Genomic DNA, 26271 nt, shown 5'->3' with positions numbered 1-26271 from the left:
AAGATAAATCTAGATAAGAGTGAAATCATGTCCTTGACAAAGGGGCATTATAGACAATACCAACAAGAGAGTCCATTTAAATGGCTGCAAAGGACATGAAATATTTGGGGTTAAAGTAGATAAGGATTTACACAATTTATATAAACTCACTGATCTCGCTTTCTCCAGAAAATTGAGGGGGACCTCGGAAGACGGAGAACCCTACCCATAACTATGGTGGGCAGAGTTAAATGCATTAAAATGAAGATGATGCCAAGATTACAATCCTTGCCCATTCCATTGCCACAGGGATTCTTTAAGATGTTCAATGGATGTGTCAGAAAGTACTTGTGGAATGGTAAAGTGGCTAGAATCTCTATGGAAAAGTTGATTAGGGATTATAAATTGGGAGATCTGAAATTGCCAGATTTTTAAAAATATTATTGGGCGGCCCAGTTGAGATTTATCACCTCATTCTTTGAGGTACCCCCTTCTGGGCACAAATGGGACTACATATGGTAGGAGAAAAGATAGCAGGAAAGTTTATATATAAAAGGGACACTAAATTGATATCAAAGAAAATGTATAACCCCATATTAAAACCTGTAATTCAGACATGATAAAAAATATATATCTCCTAAAATGTCCTTGACCCAGAACAGATTAATACCCATGTCTCTGGATAATAAGATCCTGGACACCTGGTGCCAGAAGTGGATCAAGTGTATCAAGGATTGTCATTCAAACAGCTAAGGAATAAATATGATTTCTCTAATAAAACTTTCTTCTGCTATCTTCAGATAAGATCTTTCTTAAGGGATAATATTGGACTATCTATGGCCCTGCTTGTCTGTAGTGGCATGGAGATTCTAATTCGCAAGTTCATCTCTATGATGTATCTCCTATTCCAAAGTAAAGGCCCAAAGCCAGGCTTACCCAAGTCAAGGAAAGGGTAGGAGACAGACTTGGGCACAATTCATCAGTGGTGCTGGTCAACCTGGTGTCTGGCAGCATGACAGCAGTTATTAATGCCAGATACAGATTGGTGCAATACAATTTCCTGCATCAACGACACCTCACACCATAAAAATTATATAAATCTAAATCAGAAATTTTGGATATGTGCTTTAGGTGTGGTGTGGAGATTGGAATCTTTATCCATTCAACTTGGCTGTGTACAAAGGAGAGATCCTTCTGGGAGGACCTGGGGGACATTCTGTAAAAAAATTACAAAAGTGGATTTTCCACAGGATCCAGAATTGTACCTTCTAGGAAACATTATGGATATGAGTTTTAAACTGCCAGATACTAAATTCAGTTTGCGAAGGTCACCTTGTCAGTAGCCAGGAAATGTATAGCAGTCACGTGAAAGTCAGACTCCAAACTAAATATTACATGACGGAATACGGAAATGCAGAGTTGTATTCCCCTGGAGAAAATCACGTAGAATTTGAGGAGGAAATATGGGACATTTGTTAGGATTTGACAACCCTATCTGCAACACTTTGGAATGCAGATATAATTACAGGTCATCCCTGACATTTGACCATAATGGGGACCAAAAGATTGGTTGTAACTCAGGTTTGGTCATAAGTCAGGGAATGGGGATCTCGGGCTACCACTGGGGAATGGGGAGCGAAGACTTCGGGCTGACACCAGGAGCATGGACTACTGTATACAGTACTTTTAATACCAAATATGTACTTATACAGTAGGTTTAATAGAGTATTTTTTAATTTTGGTCGTATGTGCAGGTGGACGTAACTCATGTAGGTCGGAAGTTGAAGACTACCTGTACACCCCTTCTGAAGAAAGGAAATGCAACAATCCATGCCAGTAGTGAAATGATTGAGATCAATGAAGTGGATCATGCGCAGATGACGTGCTCTTATATTTTGTTCATAATCTTTTTTATTTTAGGTTTCTTTGGGTTTTCCTTAAAGTTTCCTTAAGGGCTTGTGATGTTTCTGATATTTGGTCCTTTGTATTTGTTTAATTTATATAATCTTTTCTTTGTTGTATTAGGGTATGTGGTGGGGGGGGGGGGAGTGGGGAACATAGATTCTGTTTGTTGTATACTATCATTGCAAGGGATTGTGTTGTTTGTTGAGATTTATATGAGTTTGTAGCGACAACTCCGGTAGAGCTACTAAATCAACACACATACACAAGGTTAGTCAACCAAAGACTGTTTATTTGAGTTTGTCATGCTTCTTTTATATCCCTCCCATCCCAGGCTCCACGGGACGGGGGGAGGTGACATCACTATGTGTTTGCTGCCAATCCACAGGGCTGACGTGTCTAAAGTAAACACAGTGGGTGCCCCGTGCCCTCTAGAAAGAGGCATAGCAATCCAGCATGCTGTTATTCAACAGGTAGTACCGCATGTATGTGGTCCATTCCCCAGGTGAGTGCATAGCGGCCCGGCTCTTGACTCCACACATTCACTGGTGAGCCGCACCGGCGACGGTTCGCGATACTGTGCTATGCGCCCACTTGGCCCGCCACTACAAGTCTTTGAAAAACAAAAAAAAATTTAAAAAAAGAAATTGATTATGGAAAAGTCAGAAATTATTTGTTTACACTTCTTTTAAAGTTACAGAGCAGATTGAAAAAAAAGTCATAAATATGCACAAAATCCAGATAAACCCATGTATTACATTCACTGAAGTCCACTTGAAGCACAGACCAAATACTGGCCTCCACAATTTAGATCATAAGAACAAAATAAATAGAGCAGGAGTCGGCCATTCAGCCTGTCGAGCCTGCTCCGCCATTCAATAAGATCATTGCTGATCCGATCATGGACTCAACTCCACCTTCCTGCCTTTTCCCCATATCCTTTAATTTCTTTTTTATGTAAAAATCTATCTAACTGATCCTTAAATATGTTTAATGAAGTAGCCTCAACTGCTTCCCTGGGCAGAGAATTCCACAGATTCACTACTCTCTGGAAAAACAGTTTTTCCTCATCTCCGTCTTAAGTTAAATCTACTCCCCTGAATCTTGAGACTGTGACCCCTAGTTCTGGTCTCACCTACCAGTGAAAACAATTTTCCTACCTCTATCTTATCTATCCCTTTCACAATTTTATATGTTTCTAGAAGAACCCCTCTCTTTCCTCTGAATTTGAATGAGTATAATCCCAGGCAATTTAGTCTCTCCTCATAGGTCAAACCCCTCATCTCCAGGGTCAACCTGGTGAACCTCCTCTGGACTGCCTCCAAGGCCACTATATCCTTCCTCAAGTATGGAGACCAGAACTGCACACAGTGCTCCAAGTGCAGCCTCACCAGTACCTTGTACAGTTGCAGCATGACCTCCCTGCTCTTGAATTCTATTCCTCTAACCATGAAGGCCAACATTCCACTTGCCTTCTTAATAGCCTGTTGTACCTGCAACCCAACTTTTTGCGATTAATGCACAAGCACTCCCAAGTCCTTCTGCACTACAGCATGCTGCAGTTTTTCACCATTTAAATAATAATCTGTGCTTCGATTTTTCCTATCTAAGTGGATGACCTTGCATTTACTAATGTTCTCCATCTGCCAGACCTTCGAAAACTGACCTAATTTAACTATATCCTTCTATAGCCTCTCCACATCCTCTGTACAATTGGCTTTTCCACTCAATTTAGTATGATCCGCAAACTTGGCTACACAACACTCTGTCTGTTCTTCCAAATCATCAATGTAAATGATGAACAGCTGCGGGCCCAGCACGGACCCCTGCGGCCCCCCACTTACCACTGGCTGCCAATCAGAAAAACACCCATTTATCCAGACTCTCTGCCTTCTGTCAGTTAACCAATCCTAAATCCATGCCAATATACTTCCCCCAACTCCATTCATCTGTATCTTATTAGTAAGTCTCTTGTCCGGCACCTTATCAAACGCCTTCTGGAAATTCAAATATACAACATCAACCTGTTCCCCTCTATCTACCGCACCCTCAAAGAACTCCTGCAAGTTTGTCAAACAAGACCTGCCCTTTATGAATCCATGATGCATCTGCCTGATGGAACCCCTTCTTTCTAAATGTCTCGCTATTTCATCCTTACTGACAGCTTCAAGCATTTTCCCGACTACAGACATTAAGCTAACTGGCCGATAGTTACCCGTCTTCTGCCTACATCCCTTTTTCAAAAGTGGTGTTACATTTGCTGTCTTCCAATCTGTCGGGACCTGCCCAGAATCTAGAGAATTTTGGTAAATGACTACTAACGCATCGACTATAACTCCCGCCATTTCCTTTAGTACCCTGGGATACATCCCATCATGATCAGGGGATTTGTTTGCCTTCAGTCCCATTATTTTTCTCATCACTATCTTTTGTGAAACAATTATTTTATCAAGGCCCTCACCTCCCTTTGTATCCCTAAAATCAGTCTTTGGCACGCTGGACATGTCTTCCACCATGAAGACTGACACAAAATACCTGTTCATTAGCCGTTTCCACATTACTCAATATCAACCTCCTTTCTCATCTTCAAAAGGGGCCTATGTTGACTCTAGTCACCCTCTTCCATTTTTATATATTTATAAAATTTTTTGCAATCTGTTTTTATATTTTGTGCAAATTTACCTTCATAATCCTTCTTCCTTTTCCTTATTTCCCATTTAGTTGCCCTTTGTTGCCTTTTAAAGTTTTCCCAATCCTTCAGTTTCCCACTACTCTTGGCTACTTTGTACACATGAGCTTTTAATTTTATACTTTCCTTTATTTCCTTAGTTAACCAAGGCAGACTCTTACCTCTCTTACTGTCCTTATTTTTAATGGAAATATATATTTGTTGAGCACTGTGAAAAATCTCTGAAAGTCTTTCACTGTTCCTCAACTGTTCTGCCAACTTGCCTGTGCTCCCAGTCCATGCTGACCAATTTCTCCGTCATCCTGTTGTAGTCTCCCCTGTTCAAGCATAATACTCTAGTTTTAGATCTAACTATTGTACCCTCCATCTGTATAAGGAATTCAATCGTACTATGATCACTTTTTCCAAGAGGGTCCCTAACTACTAGATCGATAATTTTACCTATCTCATTGCACAATACTAGATCTAAAATATGCTGCTTAAGAAAGCTATCACGGATACATTCTATAAAGTCATCCTCCAGACTCCCTCGACCAACTTGATTTTCCCAATCTACGTGGAAATTAAAGTTCCCCACAACAACTATAGTTCCATTCTCAGTTAATTGCCTGTGCCACTGTGCTATTGTTATTTGGTGGGCCATAGACAACTCCCACCAATGATTTTTTCCTTTTGTAAGTATACCCTGCACAAGAGGGTAAAGGGGCAAAACTTCAGGTGAAATATTAAAGGATGCTTTTTCACTCAGAGAGTGGTGGCAGAATGGAATGATCTTCCAAAAGAGATAGTTGCGGCAGGGTCCCTTCTGTCATTTAAGAGAAGGTTGGTTGTGTACATGGATGTGAGGGGTTGGAGGGTTATGGGCAGAGAGCAGAGAGCTAGTGGAGTTGTTCAAGTGAACTGGCGTGGACTTGAAGGGCCGACATGGCCTGTTTCCACGCCGTAAACAGTTATATGATTATATGTAACAAGGATGTTACTTTTTGAAAATAAACTGCACAAAAGATTTACTGCAGTGATTCCAGGAATGAGGAGTTAGTAATGTGGCAGTGTGAGCTCAAAAAAAAATTTAAGGGACTAAGAATTGTGTAAAGAGGTTAGTGTGGGTGTGGTAGTTATGCAAAAAGGCAGTGTGCAAGAACATATGTGCCTCAGCCTATGTAGTAAGACTCACACAGCAGTTTGCTCTCCAATTATCCTGGTCTCCCTTCCACTGGATCATGGCTTTGACAAGATTTTGTGATTGCTGGTATGTTGCATTTTAAAAGAAATGATGCACAATGGTTAAACAGAGACACCTAGGGGCTCAAAAATAGAATCACACCCAAAAAAACAGTGGGAAAAGATCATTTTTAGCCTCAGCACAAAAAGAAAACAATGATACCACAGAAAATAGGCACGAGAACAAGGAAGCAATGATGAATCTTGTCCAAACACTAGCTAAGCACAAAATTGTAACTGCAGATGAGGCAACTCAATTATTGAAAGATTATTATGGCCATGGAAATTGTACAGCACTTTACCAAAAACTAGTGATAGAAGTGGAAAACTATGGAGATGTGAAATATTTAAAAATTATTTCTGCTGCAGTGGGAAAAGTTAAGAGATTTCATTGAGTTGTTTTAAAAATAACAAAGGCTTTTGTTACTGCAGACAGGATCACCATCCTTGCTTGGAAAGTCAGAGATGAATGTATAGCCAACTATAGCCAACCAAGATCTCGATGGGTGATTTGGATGAGGATCTGCTTGCCTGCTGACATGCAATCTCGTCATTGACAGGTATTGCACTGTGACATACTGGCATGCTGCAAGAGCTCTTTTGTCCAAGACTGCTCTTCTTAGTCTCTGAGGTTTGCACTGTTTTGTTTTCTTCTGCTGTTTTTCCCTCTGGTGTGATAACCTTAGTGGCAATGTCAGAAACATTTTCACTTCTTTTCACATTTCTTCAGGCCAATTAGCCAATAGGTTGTTAAAGAAGGTAATAAAAGCAATTGAAAAGACTAATTTGAAATTGATAATATGGAAACCCAAACACTGAGCAAGCTGCAATTAAAATTTTAATCACACTTTAGTAATGCAACATAAAAACCAACAGTCAAGGTGTTCTAAACTGATGAATAATCAAGTAAGGTTATAAAGTCCTTTGCTTTAAAATTTAGGGAACAATTATAATAAAGCAAAAGCACAAGAACTTTAAAGTCCTAAATTTATCAAACAAAGTTTTATGCAATTTGTCTTCTTCAAATACAAACTTGCAATAAAACTGTACCTATAATTTCTCGGAAATTAAACTCTCAGAACCAGGATCCAAATTGTGTGGGCTTTCCCCAGGGGCTCTGGTTTCCTCCCACTGTTCAAAACATACCAGGAGGTGTAGGTCAATTGGGTGTAATTGGGCGACCTGGGTTAGTGGCCCAAAATGCTTATTACCCTGCTATCTGTCTAAACATTTTTTCATAAATTAAATTTAAAGTTGCAGTTTGTAGAAATGGTCCTCAGCAATAACTGTCATTAACCCCAATATTTTGGCAAAGATAAAAATTTAAATGCCATAATTGCAAATTATGAAAGAATAACCCTGACTAAACCCTAAGTTTAAACTTAATACACCCATTGATAAAAATGAGGTCAGAACAGGCAAAAATGCAAGATCAGAATAGCATAAACAATTGAACAGGGAACAGGTTTCAGGGCTTGAGTTTCAGGGAAAGGTTGAGCAATCTGTGATTTTATTCCCTGGAGCATAGATTGAAGGGTGATTTGATAGAGGTATTTAAAATTATGAGGGGGGGGACAGATAGAGTCAATGTTGGACAGGCTTTTTTCCATTATAGTTCGGGAGATTCAAACAAGAGGCCATGGATTGAGATTGAAGGGGGAAAAATTTAGGGGAAAAACATGAGGGGGAATTTCTTCACAGTGGGTGGTGGGAGTGTGGAATGAGTTTCCAGCCAAAGTGGTAGATGCGAATTCAATTTTAATATTTAAGAAAAAGTTGGATAGGTATATAGACGAGAGAGATGTGGGCTGGGTACAGGTCAATGAGACTGGGTGGGAGTAGGTGTTCGGCATGGACTAGAAGGGCCAAAATGGCCTGTTTCTGTACTGCAATTGTTATATGGATGATAATTCTTTCCCTATGCAGCAACCTTTTAAATCAAGTTGTCTATCATTGTTTTGAAAGTGAAACATTTGTGAGAGTGAAATAATTGCTAAATAATTGTTGAACTACTGCAAGGAGCTGTCTTTGGAAATAAACTGTCAATACCACCACCTGATGTGGCAGTAGTAAATTTGACCAAGAGATTCAATAAAATCATGCAATTTCTATTTGGTCAATGATTGAGAAATGGACTATTGAAAACCACTGAGAAGCCCAAAAGGAAGATTCAGAGACTCAAGGATTAGCTTGGAAAATGAAGTATTGTGATCAATACTTGATGTATTCCCGATATAGCAGGAGCTTTTTCAGGATGTTGATTACATGGAGAGGAATTCCATGTTCCCACAGAAATTGCCACAAGTTTATTTATTTCTGTTAAGTTTTGTTTAGGTCGGATCTGGAAAACCTGCTCCATCCACACACCAGCTTGCTCTTTTCTGTGGAAACTATCAACTGCCTAAGAGAAGATGAGTATACCTTGCCTGATGCAAGAAAATGACCAGGCTACTCGTTACAATCAGTGAATTTTCCTTTCTTCAATATCATATTTATCAATGTGGTAGACCCACATTTCTCATTTACAACTTGAGATAAGATATCCAATGGTAGTAATTCCTAACATCATTTGCTCACCTTAATACTTTCACATGTATTAGTCAACATTAATATTTATCATTTATGTCATAAAGTCAGTCTGCTTCTCTGTCTTTAGGAGATCATCACATATGCTTGCAAATAAATCTTTAGTGATGGCCAGATTACACACACAACAGTGAACAACAAATCTTTCTAGGTTTTCAACTTCAATGTTTTATTTATGTTTTCCAATTAATCTGCCTTCATTGGTGTTGTATTTACTCACTTTCACATTTCACACTGCCAACTCTCCTAGGAAGTGGGCAAACTTACTAGGCATGCTGCACTCAGGAGACTTTCCCACTGTTTAATCAGCAACCCGGCATTTTAAGGGGGGGGGGGGGTCCAGCAGTGACGATGCAAGAGCAGGTTGTGCTTTCACACCACCAGAAGGCAATTAGTGAGTTAACATGCCTGGGTTCTGACACTTGCCCCCACCAAGTGTCAGAGACTGCTTGAAAAGGGTCATATCACACCACACAATTACCAGGTACTGAACCGTTATCCGGTTCATCTCACATGTAATCGGCAATGTGAAAGGGGCGGTTTTCCAGGACCACAGTGGTCTTCTGCAATACCGCCTGTAGCACAAAATGGAATTTGTTCTGTGTTTCTTCATAACTGCTGTTTGTTCAAGTACAACATTGAATCACGTAAAACATAAGAGCAGAAATAAGCTATTCAGCCCATCGAGTCTGCCCTGCCACCTTATCATGAGCTAATCCATTTTCCCACTCTGCCTCACTTCCCAGCCTCTCCTCATAACCTTTGGTACTTTGGCTAATCAAAAACCTATCAATTTCTGCCAAATATACCCAATGACCTGGCATCCACAACCACCAGTGGCAACAAATTCCACAGGTTTACCATCCTCTGGCTAAAGAAATTCTTCTGCCTCTCTATTCCAAGTGGACTCTCCCAGCATGGGAAACAATTTTTCTACATCTACTCTATCCACGTCTTTCAACATTCAAAATGTTTCAATAAGATTCATCCTCTGAAATTCCAATGAGTACAGGCAATGAGCTGTCAAATGAGAACCCTTTCAATCCCAGAATCATTTGTGAACTACTCTCAACCCTCTCCGAAGTCATTACATCCTTTCCAAAATAAGAGCCCAAAACTGCTCTAATACTCCAAGTGAGGACTCACAAGTGCCTTATAAAGCCTCAAAAATCACATCCCTGCTCTTGTATTCTATTCCTCTTGAGTTCTTCACCACCATCTCAGCATGCAAGTTTATCTCATGCTATTCTGCATGAGGACTCCCAGGCCCCTGTGCATCTGGGTATTTTCAATTTTATCCCCATTTTTAAAAAAATAATCTGTCAGTTTATTTTTTTCTACCAAAGTACATGACTACACTTTCCAAAATTGTATTTCATTTGCCAATTCTCTGCCCAATCTCCTAATCTGTCCAAGTCCTTCTGCAGCTTCTCTGTTTCCTCAACACTACCTGCTCCTCAACCTACCTTCGTATCATCTGCAAACTTGGCCATAAAGCCATTCATTCCATAATCTAAATCATTAATATACAACACAAAAAGAAGAGGCCCCAACACCATCTCCTGTGGAACACCATCAGCACTGGCAGCCAACCAGAATATGATCCCTGTGTTTCAGCTCTCTGCTTTCTGCCAATCATCCAATGCTCCACCCACACTAGTATGTTTCCTGTTATACCATAGGCTCTTATCATCTACTGAATCTACTTTCTCTTCAATGCAATGTTCTCCTTTCAGTTTCTCCAAGTCAATTGCTGGTGGGGTTCCACTAAACATGGTTCTATTCCACTCCCTTCTTCAAGTCACATCCTCATGTTCTCCATTATTCTGTCCAGCAGAGTTTCTCAGAGTACTGAGAGTACTGAGTCATTAACATTGCTGACCCCATCTATCCATTCTCGTTGACATCCAAAATAAATTAGCCATAGAATTCATCCCTCATTTTACAGAGATAGCTTTCTATTCCACAATTTGATTTCCAAAAAATGTTTGTATCTCATATTTTGCTCATCTTTAAAGTGGCTATCCTTCAGCTTTCATCGTTGACAATCATGAATCACTAACCTCTGAAACTTGTCACACACCTCTCTAATGATCTTTTAAGTAACATATTCTGTGCCTAATCCTCACCCTTCAAAGCCATCATCAGTACAGACTCTGGAGATCATTTGGGCAAGCTGTTGTGCCACGGTAGCGAGTGAATATAGGCCACATAATGTAAGAATGAGAATTGACTACCTTTTGCAGGGTTTTAAACTCAGGGGTATTGGTGCCCCCATAACGGACTGTGATGTGGCCAGTCAGCACACTTTCCATTATGTATCTGCCAATGTCATACAAAATCTCTGCGAATTCAGCACTCTTGGCAGCGATTTGTAGATTGCTCTTAGCCTCACCCTGGCAGTAGAGAAGGCCACATACAAACATTTGTGAATTCAGTTAGAGCCTTTTCTGTGCTACGATATGGATGGAAACCTGAATGAAAGGAGTCAGACCTGGGGCTCAGAGGATCATGGATGCACACTGGAGTGGTGGAAATGTCTTCACGAAAAGAGAGAGAGGACACCTTAACTGATCATTTGCAAAACAGAGGATTGAGGGGTTTTTTTTAATGGAAGAATGACCAATGTCAACAACACTTGCGAAGCAGAGCTGAAATAATGAAGCTAAAAACGAATCTCATCGTGCACATCTAATTTAAAAACACAGATTTTGATACTGCTGCAAGCCATGGCCGTTTCCATTATTCCTTGCTCTTCAATCCTATATCTCCATGGTATAAATCAACTGATTTATTGATCGAAACTGTAATGTTTGACTTCATTTTTTTGAAAAAATGACATAAATGCATAATTTTCACTGCCCTCTTGTTTGATGATAACCATTATGGCCGGTGACAACACCCCGATGGTTGGTTTCTTACCCGCTGCAGCAGTTTCCACCGGTCTTTGGCCAGGCCAGTGTCCGGGAGCAGCCCGCACGCCGTGCCGTTGCCATGGCAGCCCCGGTCAGCAGCGGGTTGGGAGCAGGGCGCCGCATTCTCATCGCCGGGGTCCCCTTCCATCGGCGCGGGGTGGGGGTACTCAGGCAATCAACTGGTTGGTGACTGGCCAACAAGCTGCCAAAAGTGTCTCGGCGACGAACTACCACAGAGCCTTTGGGTGACCGAAACAGCCCATGTTTCACAGTGATCCGATGATTGTGGTTCCGCTCACAAGGTTCCCGGTCGTTTCAAGGCACAGAAATGATGAGGGGGGTGGAAAGAGGGGAGAGAAAGTAAGTCACAGTCGGCTCGCGTGCATTTGTTTCACTTCCGGTGAGCAGGCGCTGCAGCCCAGAGCGATCGAGCCGGAGTGGAAATCGACGTGAGGGGGCGGCAGCGATTGATTGCTCCTGCCTCGGACCGGCGGCTGCGCGCATCTGCAACGGTGCGCTCGCAGGTGGGCGGCGCGGGGGGACCCGTTCGTGATTATTTGCGTTTGAATTGTTATTGATGGATGTGGCCACATCTTTTCGGAATGAAGAGAGCTCTCGACTTCCCCTCGAAGAGCGTCGGCTTTAACGTCGCCGATTCACTGCTCTGTTTTAAAAGCACAGCGCTGGAGCAACTCAGCAGGTCAAAGAGTGTCCTTTAGATTAGCAAAGATGTACAGCCCGTCGTTTCGGGCTTGAGCCCTAATCAGGGGAGGGGGGAGGGGGAGGGGGAGGGGGGGAGGGGGAGGGGGATTCCTGCCAAACGAGGTATTGCGACTGCCAGATGTCCGGTTTGAGGCTGGACAGTCCGGCTTTTGGGTAATCTGGCCTCCTGCTGCCACCTCCAGCCGGTCGTTAATCTCTCTCTCTATTTGGGGGTGAGGGGGCACTTACCACAGACCCTTTCAAACGGCCGTGTAAAATGGAGTTAACCGGGCAAATTGCCCCAGTCAGAAAGGGTCTGACCCGGTTGGAATCCAACCGGGTCCCTGACCTCCCTCAAAGGTAGTCAGGGAACCCAGTTAAACTTGCGTAGGTCGCATCCACAGGCGGCTTGAAAACGAAAACACCAGACCCTCTTATTCTCGGTGACATCAGCACTTGCGTGCGTGCATCGGAACATCCAGCAGGACTTCTGTGAGGACGTGATGCAGTGGTGGGATATTCCTTTCCCCCCCCCCCCCCGGCAATTTAATGGGTCATTCCCCGCAATTTAAAAGGTGCTTCCAGCACCCACCTTTGCGCCGGTAATTGCATTTGGGTTCCCAGGAGGGTTATCAAGGTGCTGAAATGCGGCATCCTGGTGTCCGTCGGCCGTGAGCAGCCATGCTTTTTGCGCATGTGCGCTAGCGCCAGAGGGCGCATGCGCAGTGGATTGGAAGAACGGGGCCACTCGCGTCGCTTCCCCCTCCATCCGATGGAAATGCCCTGGACCCGACCCTGCCCTTCATCAAGGTGTGGAAAAAATGTCGGCAGGCGACGAGGAAAAAGCCTCTGCAACCATGCTGCGCCCACCACACCTCCCTCCACCCCTTGACCTTTTTGTTCGGATGCCTGGCGACATTTTTCCATACCTTGATGAAGGGCTCAAGCACGAAACGTCAGTTATGTTCTTTTTACCTTGCTATATAAAGGACCAGGTTTGACCAGCTGTGTTTCTCCAGCATTTTGTTTTTACTTCAATCATGGTGTCTGGAGACTTTCGTGTTTTACCTCCCTGTTTTGTGACTGACAGCCAGAGGGTCGAGATGAAAATGCTTCGCGTGGTGATTTTGGTTGAAAACATCAAATTAGGTTTCCAAGCAAAGTGCATCACAACAGCTCCATGTGGTTTGAAGAGAGGCTTCAATAAAATTTGGCCCAACAGTTGGGGAGTCAACGGGTTTGTGAAAAGCTGTAACCGTCCAGAAAAGGAAAAAAATAGTTTCTGTCAAACTTTTAACAACTGGGTGAGTATAACCCCGTTGGTTTGAACTTGCTCATCACTTAATAGGGTGTTAATATGACTGTGTAATAGTTTGATACATTTCACGATTACACTTTTGGTCATGACAAATTAGTTTCTCCTGGAATCTTTATGTCTTCAGTAAACTTTGACCTTAACCATCAAATTTAATTCATAGTTCAAATTTATTGTCAGAGTCCATACGTACTCTAAGATTCATTTGCCTGCGGGCCAGACAGAATTTCTATTTATTAATAGTGCAAACTGTACAAAAAAAGGTTATGTATTTTATACAAAAGAGAGAAATGTAAACAAATTGATTGTACAAATAGGGAAAAAAAATATTCAGTGTGAACTAAGAGTCCTTAAATGAGTCTATTTAGGAGTCTGTTGGTGGAGAGGTCTCAACTATTTGTAAACCTGATGGTACAAGACTTGTGACACCTATACCTCTTTGCCATCATCCTGGGTGATGTGGATCCTTAATGATTGCTGCTGCTCAGCATTCCATGTAGATTTTCTCAATGCAGGGGAGAGATTTGCCTACATTTTGCAGGATTTTGCAGGGGTATTGGTACCCTCATGCCAGGCCATGATGCAGCCAGTCAACACATTTTCCACAACTTAACTGTAGAAGTTTGCCAATGCTTCTGATTTCATACCGAACCTCCACAAACTCCTGAGGAAGTAGAGGAGCTGACATGCTTTCTTCATGATGACATTCATATGTTGGATCCAGGAAAGGTCCCCTGATTATAGTGACTCTGAGGAATTTAAATTTCCTCATCCTGTCCACCTCTGATTCCCCAAATGATCATTGGATCATACACCTCTGATTTTCCCTTCCTAAAGTCTGAAATCAGCTCCTAGGTTTTCAATCTGTCTCCTCTAAAGCCTTTATAATTTTAATCCAGGCACATGGACTTTTTGTTATTTCTGATGCTGAGCTCCTGAGGGCTGATGGTGAATATAATCTACATAGTTTTAATCTCATTCTTGGTGTGAATTGCTGGTGGCAAGACTAGGTCAGTTTGTGTAGTTATCGTAATTATGTGGCTGGTCCTGTTAACAGTGACCCCTCCCTGCAGGATGATGATAGGATAGATGTGGCCATGGTTAAACATATTTGAGGTGTAGTTAGCTATTGCATAGTGCTAGCCAGTGTTGCTTGCTACTTATCTGCTCTTCCCTGAGTGTTGTTCAGGTCTTTCCACTTGAAGGCAGAGATTCCTATTTTGCTGAGGAGTTAAAAGTGGAATGAACATTGTGCAACCAGAGAAAATTTCCAACCTTGTCATGGAAGGAAGGTCTCTGAAGTAGCAACCAAAGATGGATGAGCCCAGAACACTTCTCTAGGAATTTTTGAAATGATTACCTGGGGCAAGAATGATGAACCCCACAACCTTCCTTTATGCAATGCATGATTCCAGACATTTATATGAAGGCTATACTTAGTCAAATACTGCCTAGGGATACATTGATATTCCTATTTTAAACTATCTACAGTTCCCAATTTATTTATAATTTTAAGACTTTAAAGTATGGGATTAACATAATACTTAAAATTGAATGCAACAATCATGATTTTATTGACTACAGTTTGGCATTTAACACCATCATCCCCTCAAAACTGATCAACAAACTCCAAGACTTAGAGGTTAACACCCCACTGTAATTGGATCATAGATTTCCTCACCTCCAGAACACAATCGATGAAAATTGGTGAGAACTTCTCTTCCACAATCTTCATCAGTACAAGGCTGTTTTTTTAGCCCCTGCTCTACTCACTTTACACCTACAACTGTGTTGCTCGGTGTGACAATAACTATCTACAAATTTGCCAACGATACCACAGTAGTGGGCTGTATAAAGGAAAGGGATTAGTCAGCATACAGGATTGAGATTGAAAATTTGGCTGAATGGTGCACCAACAACAACCTTGCACTCATTGTCACCAAAACTAAGGAGTTGATTGTTGATTTCAGGAAAGGAAAGCCAGAGGTATACAATCCAGTGATCAGATAATTAGGGGGAATCAGAGGTGGAGAGGGTGAGCAAATTTAGGTTCTTGGGAGTCACTATCTCAGAGGATATTTCTTGGGCCCAACACACCAATGGCATCATGAAGAAAGCACATCAGCGCCTCTACTTCCTTTGACGTCATAAACCCTGGCAAACTTCTACAGATGTGTGGTGGAAAGTGTGCTGACCAGCTGCATCACAATGTGGTATGGGAACACCAAAAGGATACAGCCCAAGACATTACAGGCAAAACCTACCCACCATTGAGTACATTTACAGGGAATGCTGTTGTCAGAGGGCAGCAGCAATCATCAAAGACCCTCACCATCCAGCACACACTCTGTTCTCAAGAGGTATAGGTGCCACAAGACTCACACCCCTCTATAATCTGCTACCCCTCCAAGCTGCTCTCTACTCTACAAGCTGCTACCCCTCTACAATCAGACTCCTCAACAAACTCAATCAGGGACTAATTTAAGGACTCTTGCTTGAGCACTTTATTGATTTTCTTTGCTCTCTGTATTGCGCAGTCAGTTTGTTTACATTTGATTGTTTACATGTTCACACTGTGTACAGTTTATCTTTGCACTAACATTTAGTGTTAATTCTGCCACGCCCATAGGAAAAAATGGAATCTCAGGGTTGTATGTGAATGTCATGTCTGTACTCTGTCAATAAATCTGAAATATGACTTCAGGAAAGAGAATCATTGCCTTGTCAAGTAATGTAGTTCTGCAGGTTGAGATTACTTGAAATATATTTTCAGCACTGGAGGCCAAGAATTACTTGTGACAATTACTGTTAAAAGAATTAAAATTTATTAAATATTTACACAACTTGTGTAATTTTGCATGGATTTATTTAAAATTAATTACATGGGATAAATTATTCAATGATTCTTATCATTTCTACAGTTGTAAATGTTTAATTTTTAAAAAATAATATCTATTGTGTTCTGTACAGCAGGCTGCATATTCCATACCCTATCTTAATATGACAGACAGGAAGCTTTGTAAAAAAAATTCAACTGGTCATTCAATCTAATAATATTTAAAACAATAGGATATGAGAACAAAAATGAGACATATTTGTATGTACTAAATCTTGTGGAATTTTTCCAACGATGTGTGTGTCTTTTTCTCTTAAGGAACTTGTACAAGAAGAACTAAAATATTACAAATCAAAGACACACAAGTATCATAAACTTGAAGAGTTGTTTAAAAAAAGATTAGAAATAATCTGGCAAAAATATGCTTCTATTAATAACAATACTGTGGTGAGTAAAATTCTATTTTTTTTCTTCCTGAAATCAATTTATTGTTGAATTTTTTAAACCACATCTTTCTGAAAGCACCATATGGTGATGAAGTGCAGCACACAAAAATGCTGGAGAAACCCAGTAGTCATGTAGCATCTATAGAAAGTAAAGGGTAACCAATGTTTCAAGCCTGAGCACTTCATCAAGGTGTGAGAAGAAAAGCAGGCAGGTGCCTTAATAAAAGGTGGGGAAGGGTGGAGAGTAGAGGAGGGAGCAAGGGGAAGGAGGAAGAGTTTAGAAAACAGGTTAAGAGGTTATAAATAGATATAGGTGGGAGGGTCAAAGTTGTAGGTGAGGGGGTAGCACTGAATGAAGAGGGAAGAGAAAGGAGTGGGGAGCTGTAGGAAATGATTCATGAATCAAGAAAGAGAGGGACTCTGGGTTTAATGGAAACTGAGAAATCAGTACTAATGCCATCTGGTTGAAGAATGCCCAGAGAGTGGTGTTATAACCATATAACCGTTTACAGCACGGAAACAGGCAATGTCGGCCCTTCAAGTCCGTACCGGTTCACTTGAACAACTCCACTAGCTCCTCCGCAAACTTCTGAGGAAGTAACAATTTATAGTTTTTGTTGCTGTCCTTTCCTTCCTGCATTTGGATTTTTACTGACTATCACTGTAGAACTGATTACAAGTTGTTCCTCCAATTTGCAGGTAGTCTCAGTTTGGCAGTTCATGGGGGCATGGATTGATGTGTCAGTGTGGAATTAAAATGGTTGGCCAATGGAAGATCCCTGTTATTGCAGTGGACAAAATGAAGGTGCTCAATGGATCGATCTTCCAGTCTGCGTCCAGTTTCTCTGTAGAGGAGGCCACACTAGGAGCATCAGATGCAGTAGATCACCCCAGCAGTTTCACCAGTGAAATGGTGCTTCACAAGGAAGGACTTTTTGGGGCCTTGAATGAGGTGCAAACTGTGACCTTTCTAGTCATCATAGGGTTAGATGCCAAGGTGGGGGGAAATTGGTGGGAAGGGATGAGTGGGAGTCCCAGAGGGAGCATTCCCCATAGAAGAGGAATTGGGAGGAGAGGGGAAAGAGGTTCCCACCACCAAAATAATATGTTTGATTCGTAGGCTGATGGGGTTGTAGGTGAGGACAAGGGAAATCTTGTCCCTATTGCATCTTGGGGCAGATGTCTGGGAAATACACGAGATGCAGATAAGGGGTGAATTGATGGCAGTAGAAGAAAAGCCGCATTTTTTGGAGGATATCTCGTGATTAACCTCGGCACATCCCTAAAAAGCCAAACTAAATATTAAAGTGGATTGGGCGGCACATTTGGCATAGAGGTTTGCATAATGCCTTTGCAGTGCCAGCGATTGGGACCAGAGTTTGAATCATGTAGCCTGTATGGAGTTTGTACGTTCTCCCTTTGCCTATGTGGGTTTTCCCGGGCGCTCTAGTTTCTTCCCACCGTTCGAAATGTACCGAGGGTATAGGGTAATTGGGTGTAAATTGGGCGGCACAGACTCATGGGATGAAATGGCCTGTTACCATGCTGCATGTCTTAAAAAAAATAATTCCCTGAATCTACTCCTTTAGCTTCAAGACATTAACCTAGCTCTGTGTTTAATTCCATTAACAGAATTAACTTGGTTAGAAGTAGAAACAATTAAAGCAGAGAACACAACCCAACAAATCCACCAAGTCCATATTGGTTTTATCCAAGAACCATCCAAGTATTTTCACCCTCTTGTTGCCCTGCAAATCCCTTCTTCAAATACTTATCCAATTCCCCTTGAGCTTTCTGTGGACTCTGCCTACACCACTCCACCTAGCAGGCATATCAGTGCAAATCAATTTCACGTTCAAGTTTATTAGCATCCTATTGTAGAAGCACAATCCGAAGAAAAATAATTCTCCAGTCCTCGGTGCAAAATCTGTAGACTCTCAATTGGACATAACATGTACAGATAAACAATACATATGCAGGACAATTATACATTTATAATAAATAAATAAACATTTTTTAGTATGAGCAGTTGCTTTGGTGGTTCAGCATTCTCATTGCCCACAGGAAGAAACTGTTTTTCAACTTGGTAGTACTGTGTGCAGAGTGGTAGGGGTCCTCAACGATTTTGCATGGCCTCTTTTGCAACACTTGCATTAGGTTGCCTTCTGTAATCCTTTATTTAAAGGAGGAAGAGAGAAAACTGGAAAAAAATAATTAACTTGATACAGGTGATCCCACATTATAGACGTTCGGGTAATGGAAATTCACCCTGAGGAGTTCACAGTTCATGATCCAAACATTTGAGATGCAGAATTTATATGAGAAATAAATAAACCCAGTGCAAAAGAAATGACAAATTTTGTAATTTTTTAATCACTGAATGCTATGAGATCTGATCTGCTACATTGTGAGGAGCCATGACCAGCTCCTGAAAGAAATCCATTGGCCTTCATTCCACTTCAAATAAGTCTTCATGGTTTAACCCATTACCCCTCTCCCAAGTACATCACCTTACCCCCAAAAACCTCAGTTCTTGAATTGCATCCCATTTCCGAAACCTTTTCCTGATCCACGAGCCTTGCACATCAGAGAAAATGCCTCACAGATGAAGAGCACTGACTTCTGAGACCTCTGTTGACATGTCCTTGAACTGGGGAGGTCGTGGTAAAGAAAGGATTGGCCTGTGGTTGCTAATTCAATCAATGGGGTGATGTCATATCCAAATCTTATTCCTCCATAGTATGGTGCAACTAAAAAAATGACAGTATTTATTGTTTTTTTTTCACACATGCCTTATCTATCCATCTGCCTAATATTGACCCCAGTTGATAAAATGCCAGCAATGGGTCATGTGTGAAAGAGTATATAGAGGTCTTTGAGAGATAAATTGGGAAAGGTTTGTTAGAGCAGGTCACAAACTTCAAACTCCACTTTAAAACACAGAATTTTTGCAGGAGCCTTTGCAAGAGACTCTTGATGGACTGATGTTTGCAAAAGGGCAACAAATGTAACAACAGGCTGTAGCAGCTTTGTCTGGAAAACAGAACTTACTGTCTGGAGGATCATGCGATCTTTGCAGGCAAAGAGCAGGAAAAAAGCAGGCATTACTCTCAGAGTTGGAGGGAGTGAGTGTGAGAGAGAGAGATGGTAACATAGACATCGGTTCCAGAAGGACAAGCTGGCAAGTTTTGGAAGACGGCCTGGTCAAAGGAGAGGACTGGCTGTCTAGTCCCTTGGAATAGGAGAAACAGAAAGGAACTCTGTGGTGATCTGAAACAAGAAAAACTCTCTGAAAACCAACAAGAACCCTTCTGAGTGGTAACCATTTACCTGTTAAGCACCAAAGCCTGTTGAACTTTATTAATGTTAACTTCTGTGTTAGTACAAGAATTGCCTGCAACCAGTGAGATTGGACTGTGAACCAAAGAACTTTGCTGAACTTGTACACATATTACACACGTGTGCTCAGCATTAGAAGGGGGTTAAGTGAGTCAATAGATATAAGTTAAAGTTTGATTCTATTTTCATGTTCAAAGATAATTGAAAGCAGCTTTTGTTTAAATAACCCTTTGTCGTTCTGCATATCTATTGCTGCTGGGTTTTGGGGTCCTCTGGACTTGTAACACATGTCATCGCCAATAAAACTGCTTGATTTGACAGACTTATTTCATATGAACACTTTTCCACAAAAAACATGGGATTGAGTGATTTTTTTTTAAAAAAAAAGGGCACCCAGGCTGTTTTCTAGGAATGTAGCCCCTTTGTGATGCAGTTCTTGATTCACCCAACCTCTGTAGTAAAAGCCTGCTTGCCTTTACCTTCTCAAAACCAATCATAATTTTGTATACCTCATTCAAATATCCCCTTGTTTTCTGTTACTTCAGGGAAAAAGTGATTACCGATTCGACCTATCCTTTTATAACCCCTATAATTTGAACTTGAACAAATCCTTGAACATTAATCTCTGCACCTTTTCAATCTTAGTGATATCTTTCCTGTGGGTATGACTAAAACTGCATACAATATTACAATATTTGACCTCTTGTACAACTTCAAAATAACATCACAACTCCTGTACTCAATTTATGAAGGCCAATATTTCAAAATCACTACTTAACTGTGTCGCCACTTTCAAGAAATTATGTATCTGTGTTCCATATCCCGCTGTTCTCCTGCACTCCATAGTTCCCCACCATTTATCGTATTCTATGGACATCAAGTTCGGCTTCCATTCTGTTCATATGCCTCAAATCCCCTCATTTTTGGATTCTTGTAAATCTCTTCTTCTACCCCCTTGCTGGCACCTTTATTATTCCTGACCTCAGAACAGTTCTCCAATTATGTCTCAACCAATGTTTTATAAAAGTTAATCATGATAACTTTGCTCATGTGCCTCTCAAGCTATAGATCATGACTGTTAATTCAATTTTTAAAATTTAAATTTAGACATACAACATTGTTACTGGCCTTTCCACCCCACAAGCCCATGCCACCCAATTATAACCAAATGACTTACAACCTCCGTACGTTTTGAAGGATGGGAGGAAACCAGAGCACCTGGAGGAAACCCATGCAGACACTGGAAGAACTTGTATCTTCTTACAGACAGTGCTGGATTCAAATCACAGTCACTGGATATGTAACTGCATTGCGCTAATCGCTACTCTAACCATGCTGCCCTCATTTGAAGAAGTTGGATTATATAAGTGAGAAGGCTTGAAAGAATGTCTTTCCCCAACAGTAAGACAAAATCAAGAACTCTCTTGTATTCTTTCATGACGCAGATGACTTTTTTTTAAAACAAGTTCAACACCCCAAGTAATTGTCTTCAGTTTCAAAATGAGATAACTGTAAGCCCATCCTAACTTGTCACACTGGATTTCGCACTCCTGTACATGTACAACCTTCCCTAAACGCACCTATGCTCTTCGCCTAAGAATGGGGAAAGAAGTCACAGCTCTTACTCTGACACCAGCCTTCTACAATCCCCAAAGAATTTCAACTTCAATTATTAGAAGTAGCATAGAATAAGAAGTCTTATTAATCTGTGAAGCTACTATGAGTGGAATGACAATTACTTGGTCATTGTTTTTAAGACTCACAATGGCAATCAAATATTTATTATTGACCCTTGTATTTTTATTTTAGAACAAATGTGTTGTTTTAAAAGGATAAACTCTAGACAGATTGTTGGATAACAAAATTATTCTGCTGCTTTACTTGAACTTAATTTGCCTCCTGAAACAATAAAATGCTTAGATATAATTTTATAAATTCCGTGGGGTTTTTTTTTGCAGACAGCCAATACAGTGGATTATGTGAATGTTAATAAATATGATTATTTAACTTGGTTCAATTGTTTCCCTAGATACATGTGGGTGACACTGAGTACTTTGAAGATGATGGCTGCATTTGGAGAAAACTTCAGAATGGTACAATATTTGATTATAACAAATCAACATAGAAATCACATAACATTGGAACCCAATTGAAACACTGTAAGGGGAGAATGATTCTTGTGCCTTGGTTGAAATCTAACTGCAAGGTTGGTCACTGAGAATTCCATGAAAGATTCTAAAAGGCCAAAAATTTCCTAGCAGGAATTCCATAGCAACCCCAATATTGTAACCACATCTGGAGATTTGCAAATGCAGAAAATCAAAAAAAGAAGGCACATGCTGGAAATCAGAAGTGGGCAGGGAAAATGTATCAGTTTTTAGTTGAGAGGAAGGGATACATGGAGAAATGGGAATACCTCTTAATGTCAAATGAGTTAATGAGGCAGAGAGAAACATATTTTGCTCCGTATTGGGCTATAGATCATATCCAGGAAGGCCAGGGTAACTTTCAGAATGAGGAAAAATCACAGAGGTAAGGCTAATCCTGATAGAAACAGAAAGAGTGTAACCTAAAAATGAAGAGTTTGATATTGAGGAGTATAATATATATCAGTTCTTAAATGTCTTAGTGTAAGCAATGGACCAAGGTAAAGGATGGTGTGCTGCTCATCAAGCTTGTGTTGGGCCTCGTTAACAGACCAAGAGCTCACAGAAAAGTCAGAGTGGGAGTGAAATGGTGAATTAAATTGCCAGACAACTGAAAGCTCTGGGTTACTGCAGTGGAGTTATTGCAGGTGCTCTACAAGGCGATGACAAAAGTTTTTTATAATTGTATAAAGCACAAAAAGGTAGCTAAAGTACAGATTGGTCACTTAGAAAATGAGAAAGGGGAATTGATATTGAGTAATGAGGAAATGGCTGAGGCTTTGAATGACAAGTGGAGAATATATCTATCATGCCAAAGGCAGATGCTATGGATGTTATGGAAGGTGGGAAACTGGGTGTAATAGTTATCACTAAACAAGTGGTACTAACAAAACTTTAGTGTCTAAAGATAGATATGTCCCCTGGTCCTGATGAATTGCATCCCAAGGTACTGAAAGAAATGGCAGAAGTTATAGTTCAGGCTTTGGTGATAATTTAGCAATGGTATGTATATTAAAGTAGTTATGTTTAATACTCAGATACATATCACGGGCATGCAATGTTTGCTTGAAGTCTGTTATTTCATAGACATCACCAGATGCTGAGTATCTTCTCAGGTGACGCTCTGCTAGGCCTCTACTGCAGCTATCTTCAGCTTCTGCTTGTTTCAGGTGTTTGTCCCCTTAGGTTTTCTCTTCAGCAAATGGAAGGCATGCTCAATTGGATTTAGGTTGCCCATTCAAGGGTTTTCAGTTGTTAGCTTTGAAATACTCCTTTGTCACTTTACCATTGTGTTTGGATCATTGTCTTTCCGTAGCAAAAAGCACCAACCAATGAGTTTGGAGGCATTTGCTCGAACTTGAGCAGATAAGATGTCTCTACATCTCAGAATTCATTTTGCTACTGCCATCAGGAATTATATTATCAATGAAGATGAGTGCTCCAGTATCTGTGGCAGCCAAACATGCCCAGGCCATACCATCCCCATCACCATGTGCTTTGGATCTTGGGCAGTTCTTTTACCCCTCCATACTTTGCTCTTGCCATCACTCTGATACAGGTTAATTTTGGTCGCATCTCTCTGCAAGCCCTTTTTCCAGAATTCTGCAGACTCTTAAATACTTCTTGGCAATTTGTAATCTGGCCATCCTTTCTGTGGCTAACTTGTTTGCATCTTGCAGTGTATTTCTCTTCATGAAGTCTTCTGTACACAGTAGCCATTGAACATCCACACCTGCCTCGCAAAGAGAGTTTCTGATCTTTTGGGGATTTTTCTTCATTATGAGCAGAATTATTCTGTCATCAGCGGTGGAGGTCTTCCTTGGCCTGACAGTCCCTTTGCGATTACTGAGCTCACCAGTGAACTCTTTCTTCTTAATGATGTTCCAAACAGTTGATTTTAGAAATCCTAAGGTTTTGACGATGTCTCTTACTGTTTTATTCTTGTTTTTTCAGCCTCATAATGGCTTCTTTGACTTTCATTGACACAACTCTGGTCCTCGTGTTGAAATGGTGCAGAGGATGTTCACCAGGTTGATAAGGGGGTTAGCCTAAGAGGTGAGATTAAGCTATCTGTGACTACTTGGTGGAATTTAGAAGAATGAGGGGATCTTATGAAAAAGTATAAAATTATGAAAGGGTACAGATAAGATAGATGTAGGTAAGTTGATTCCTTTGGTGGGGGAGTCGAGAACTAGGGGATATAGCCTCAAGATTTAGGGTAGTAGATTTAGGATAGAGATGAGGAGGAACTGCTTTTCTCAGAAGGTGGTAAATCATTGATAGAATTCGCTGCCCTTTAAAGCAGTAGAAGCTACCTCAGTAAATACATTAAGGTTGGATAGATTTTCACAGAGTAGGGGAATTAAGGGATATGAGGGAAATGACAGGGAGGTGGAGATGAACCTATCAGCCATGATTTAATTGAATGGTGGAGCAGGCTCAACAGGCCAGATGTTCCTATTTCTTGTGTTCTAATGCTTGCTTTCTCCAGTGTTGGGGAGACCACATTGTGAATACCAAATGCAGTGCACTAGACTGAAGGAAGTCTAATCAGTGCTGGAGAGACTGCTTGGGTTTCTGGATGGTGGAAAGGGACCAAACAAGCTTTCCGGATGAAACAGCAGAGTATTTCTCTTCATGAAGTCTTCTGTGGACAGTAGTCATTGAACATCCACACCTGCCTCGTGAAGAGGGTTTCTGATCTGTTGGACAGACATTTGGGGATTTTTCTTCATGATGAGCAGAATTATTTCTGTCATCAGCAGTGGAGGGTCTTCCTTGGCCGATCAGTCCCTGACTTCTGGAGTGGTCTTTGTTGCTTTGCAAATTCTCCCTGTCAACACATGATCCTCTGGTTTCTTCTCTCATCCCAAAAATGTTCAGATTGGTGAGTTAATTTGACACTACAAATAATTCCTCACATCAGTGGATTTGGGAAATATGGGTAGAGTTGATGCTCCTGTGAGAGAATAGTTTTGGGGAAATATGCAGAGGAATAGGATTGTCTGTGAGCCAATAGATTCAATGGGCTGAATGGCCTCTCCTTTCATAAGGAATGTATAAATAGTTCAGATTTCCAGATTTTCCAGATCAAATCATGAGAAATACAGTCAGCTGCTTTCATGTGGGATTTCTGTTTGCACCAGTGATTTCATTTCCACTTCAGAAATTGTGTACTGTCCTGAGATGCATCAGCTAATGAGCACACTCTGAACAAACATGTTTAATTCTGCTGCTCTGTTAGCGGGAACTGGGAACCATGGCTCATCCTTCATCTCTTGCCTATTCTTCTTGGGGCCCAATCTCACATCCTGTACTCTCTTCCCCGCCATTCATTGGCCTTCTTTCCATTCTCCCCAGTACAATCCTCGGCTCAATCCCAGACTAGCTTTGTGCCTTCCTTCGCACATACTGAATATGACATGGTGTGAAGGAAGGGTCATTTGGATATTTCCATGGTCCTGTGACTGAACCTCACCCCAGTGAGTCATTGACCAAAGTCATTGTTGATGTGATACTTTAACCTCGTCCAATGCCAGTTGAGTCATTCCTTTATTGGTGTGGAATACTACCCATCCCTGGTGCTAGTGAAATTTTAGGCTCATGTGTATAACTAACACTTGTTAGGTTGTCCAATTTCCATCGCAACTGGTGTCAACATTTCAGACCTTATCGAACAACAGCCTGTGCCAAATCCCTATTTTTGTAAATTCTACACAATTCTATTTTAATATTTCCACATTGTGTCCCCTGCCCCCCCTCCCAAGATTGTACCATTCACCTATGCAATACGATCAATTTACAGTTGTTAATTAACCTAACAGCCTGCATATCTGTGGATGCAGAGGAAACCCACATAATTAAAGGGAGAATATACAAACTTTACGCAGAGTACCAGGATTGAATGTGGGTCACTGGAGCTATGAAACACCAGCTAGCTGGTTACATTCTTTTGCCTCTGGAAGGTGAAAAAATTGTCTGATCCTCTCATTGAAAATATTATGAGAATCTGACAACATCCAGATTTTTTTCCTCCAGATTGAAAGTGAGTTATTACATAGATTATTACATAGATCTTTTGTAAAGAGCCTGTGTAGCAAAAGGTTAGTAAATACATTGTTAATAAATACTCTGTTAATACAGTTGCCTATATGACACAATATGGATGGGAGGGGGGTGCAGACTGAGTCCTGG

The 26271-nt window shown here is 41.0% G+C and overlaps 2 protein-coding genes across 6 annotated transcripts in view; one reads left to right on the top strand and one right to left on the bottom strand.

The window, feature by feature from the left end:
- Window positions 1-12064, bottom strand: part of camkmt (calmodulin-lysine N-methyltransferase) — a 512353-nt gene extending 500289 nt beyond the window's left edge. For 2 of the 3 annotated variants that reach the window (XR_011355630.1, XM_069931088.1), the window contains exon 1: window positions 11300-12064. Coding sequence is in view for 2 of the 3 variants with exons in the window: in XM_069931088.1 (XP_069787189.1) it covers window positions 11300-11440 (141 nt within the window). In the remaining variant the exon portion in view is untranslated. The remainder of the gene's footprint in view (window positions 1-11299) is intronic. The other variant, XM_069931087.1, reaches the window with a different exon arrangement.
- A 33-nt stretch (window positions 12065-12097) lies between these two features.
- prepl (prolyl endopeptidase like) overlaps window positions 12098-26271 on the top strand; it is a 102252-nt gene continuing 88078 nt past the window's right edge. For all 3 annotated transcript variants that reach the window (XR_011355629.1, XR_011355628.1, XM_069931085.1), the window contains exons 1-3: window positions 12098-13298; window positions 16464-16592; window positions 21960-22023. Coding sequence is in view for 1 of the 3 variants with exons in the window: in XM_069931085.1 (XP_069787186.1) it covers window positions 13035-13298; window positions 16464-16592; window positions 21960-22023 (457 nt within the window). In the remaining 2 variants the exon portion in view is untranslated. The remainder of the gene's footprint in view (window positions 13299-16463; window positions 16593-21959; window positions 22024-26271) is intronic.

This window comes from Narcine bancroftii, chromosome 4 (genome assembly GCF_036971445.1).
Source record: "Narcine bancroftii isolate sNarBan1 chromosome 4, sNarBan1.hap1, whole genome shotgun sequence".
NCBI lineage: Eukaryota > Metazoa > Chordata > Chondrichthyes > Torpediniformes > Narcinidae > Narcine > Narcine bancroftii.
Note: the sequence above shows the minus strand (reverse complement) of the source record. Positions and strands in the feature narration are given on the sequence as shown.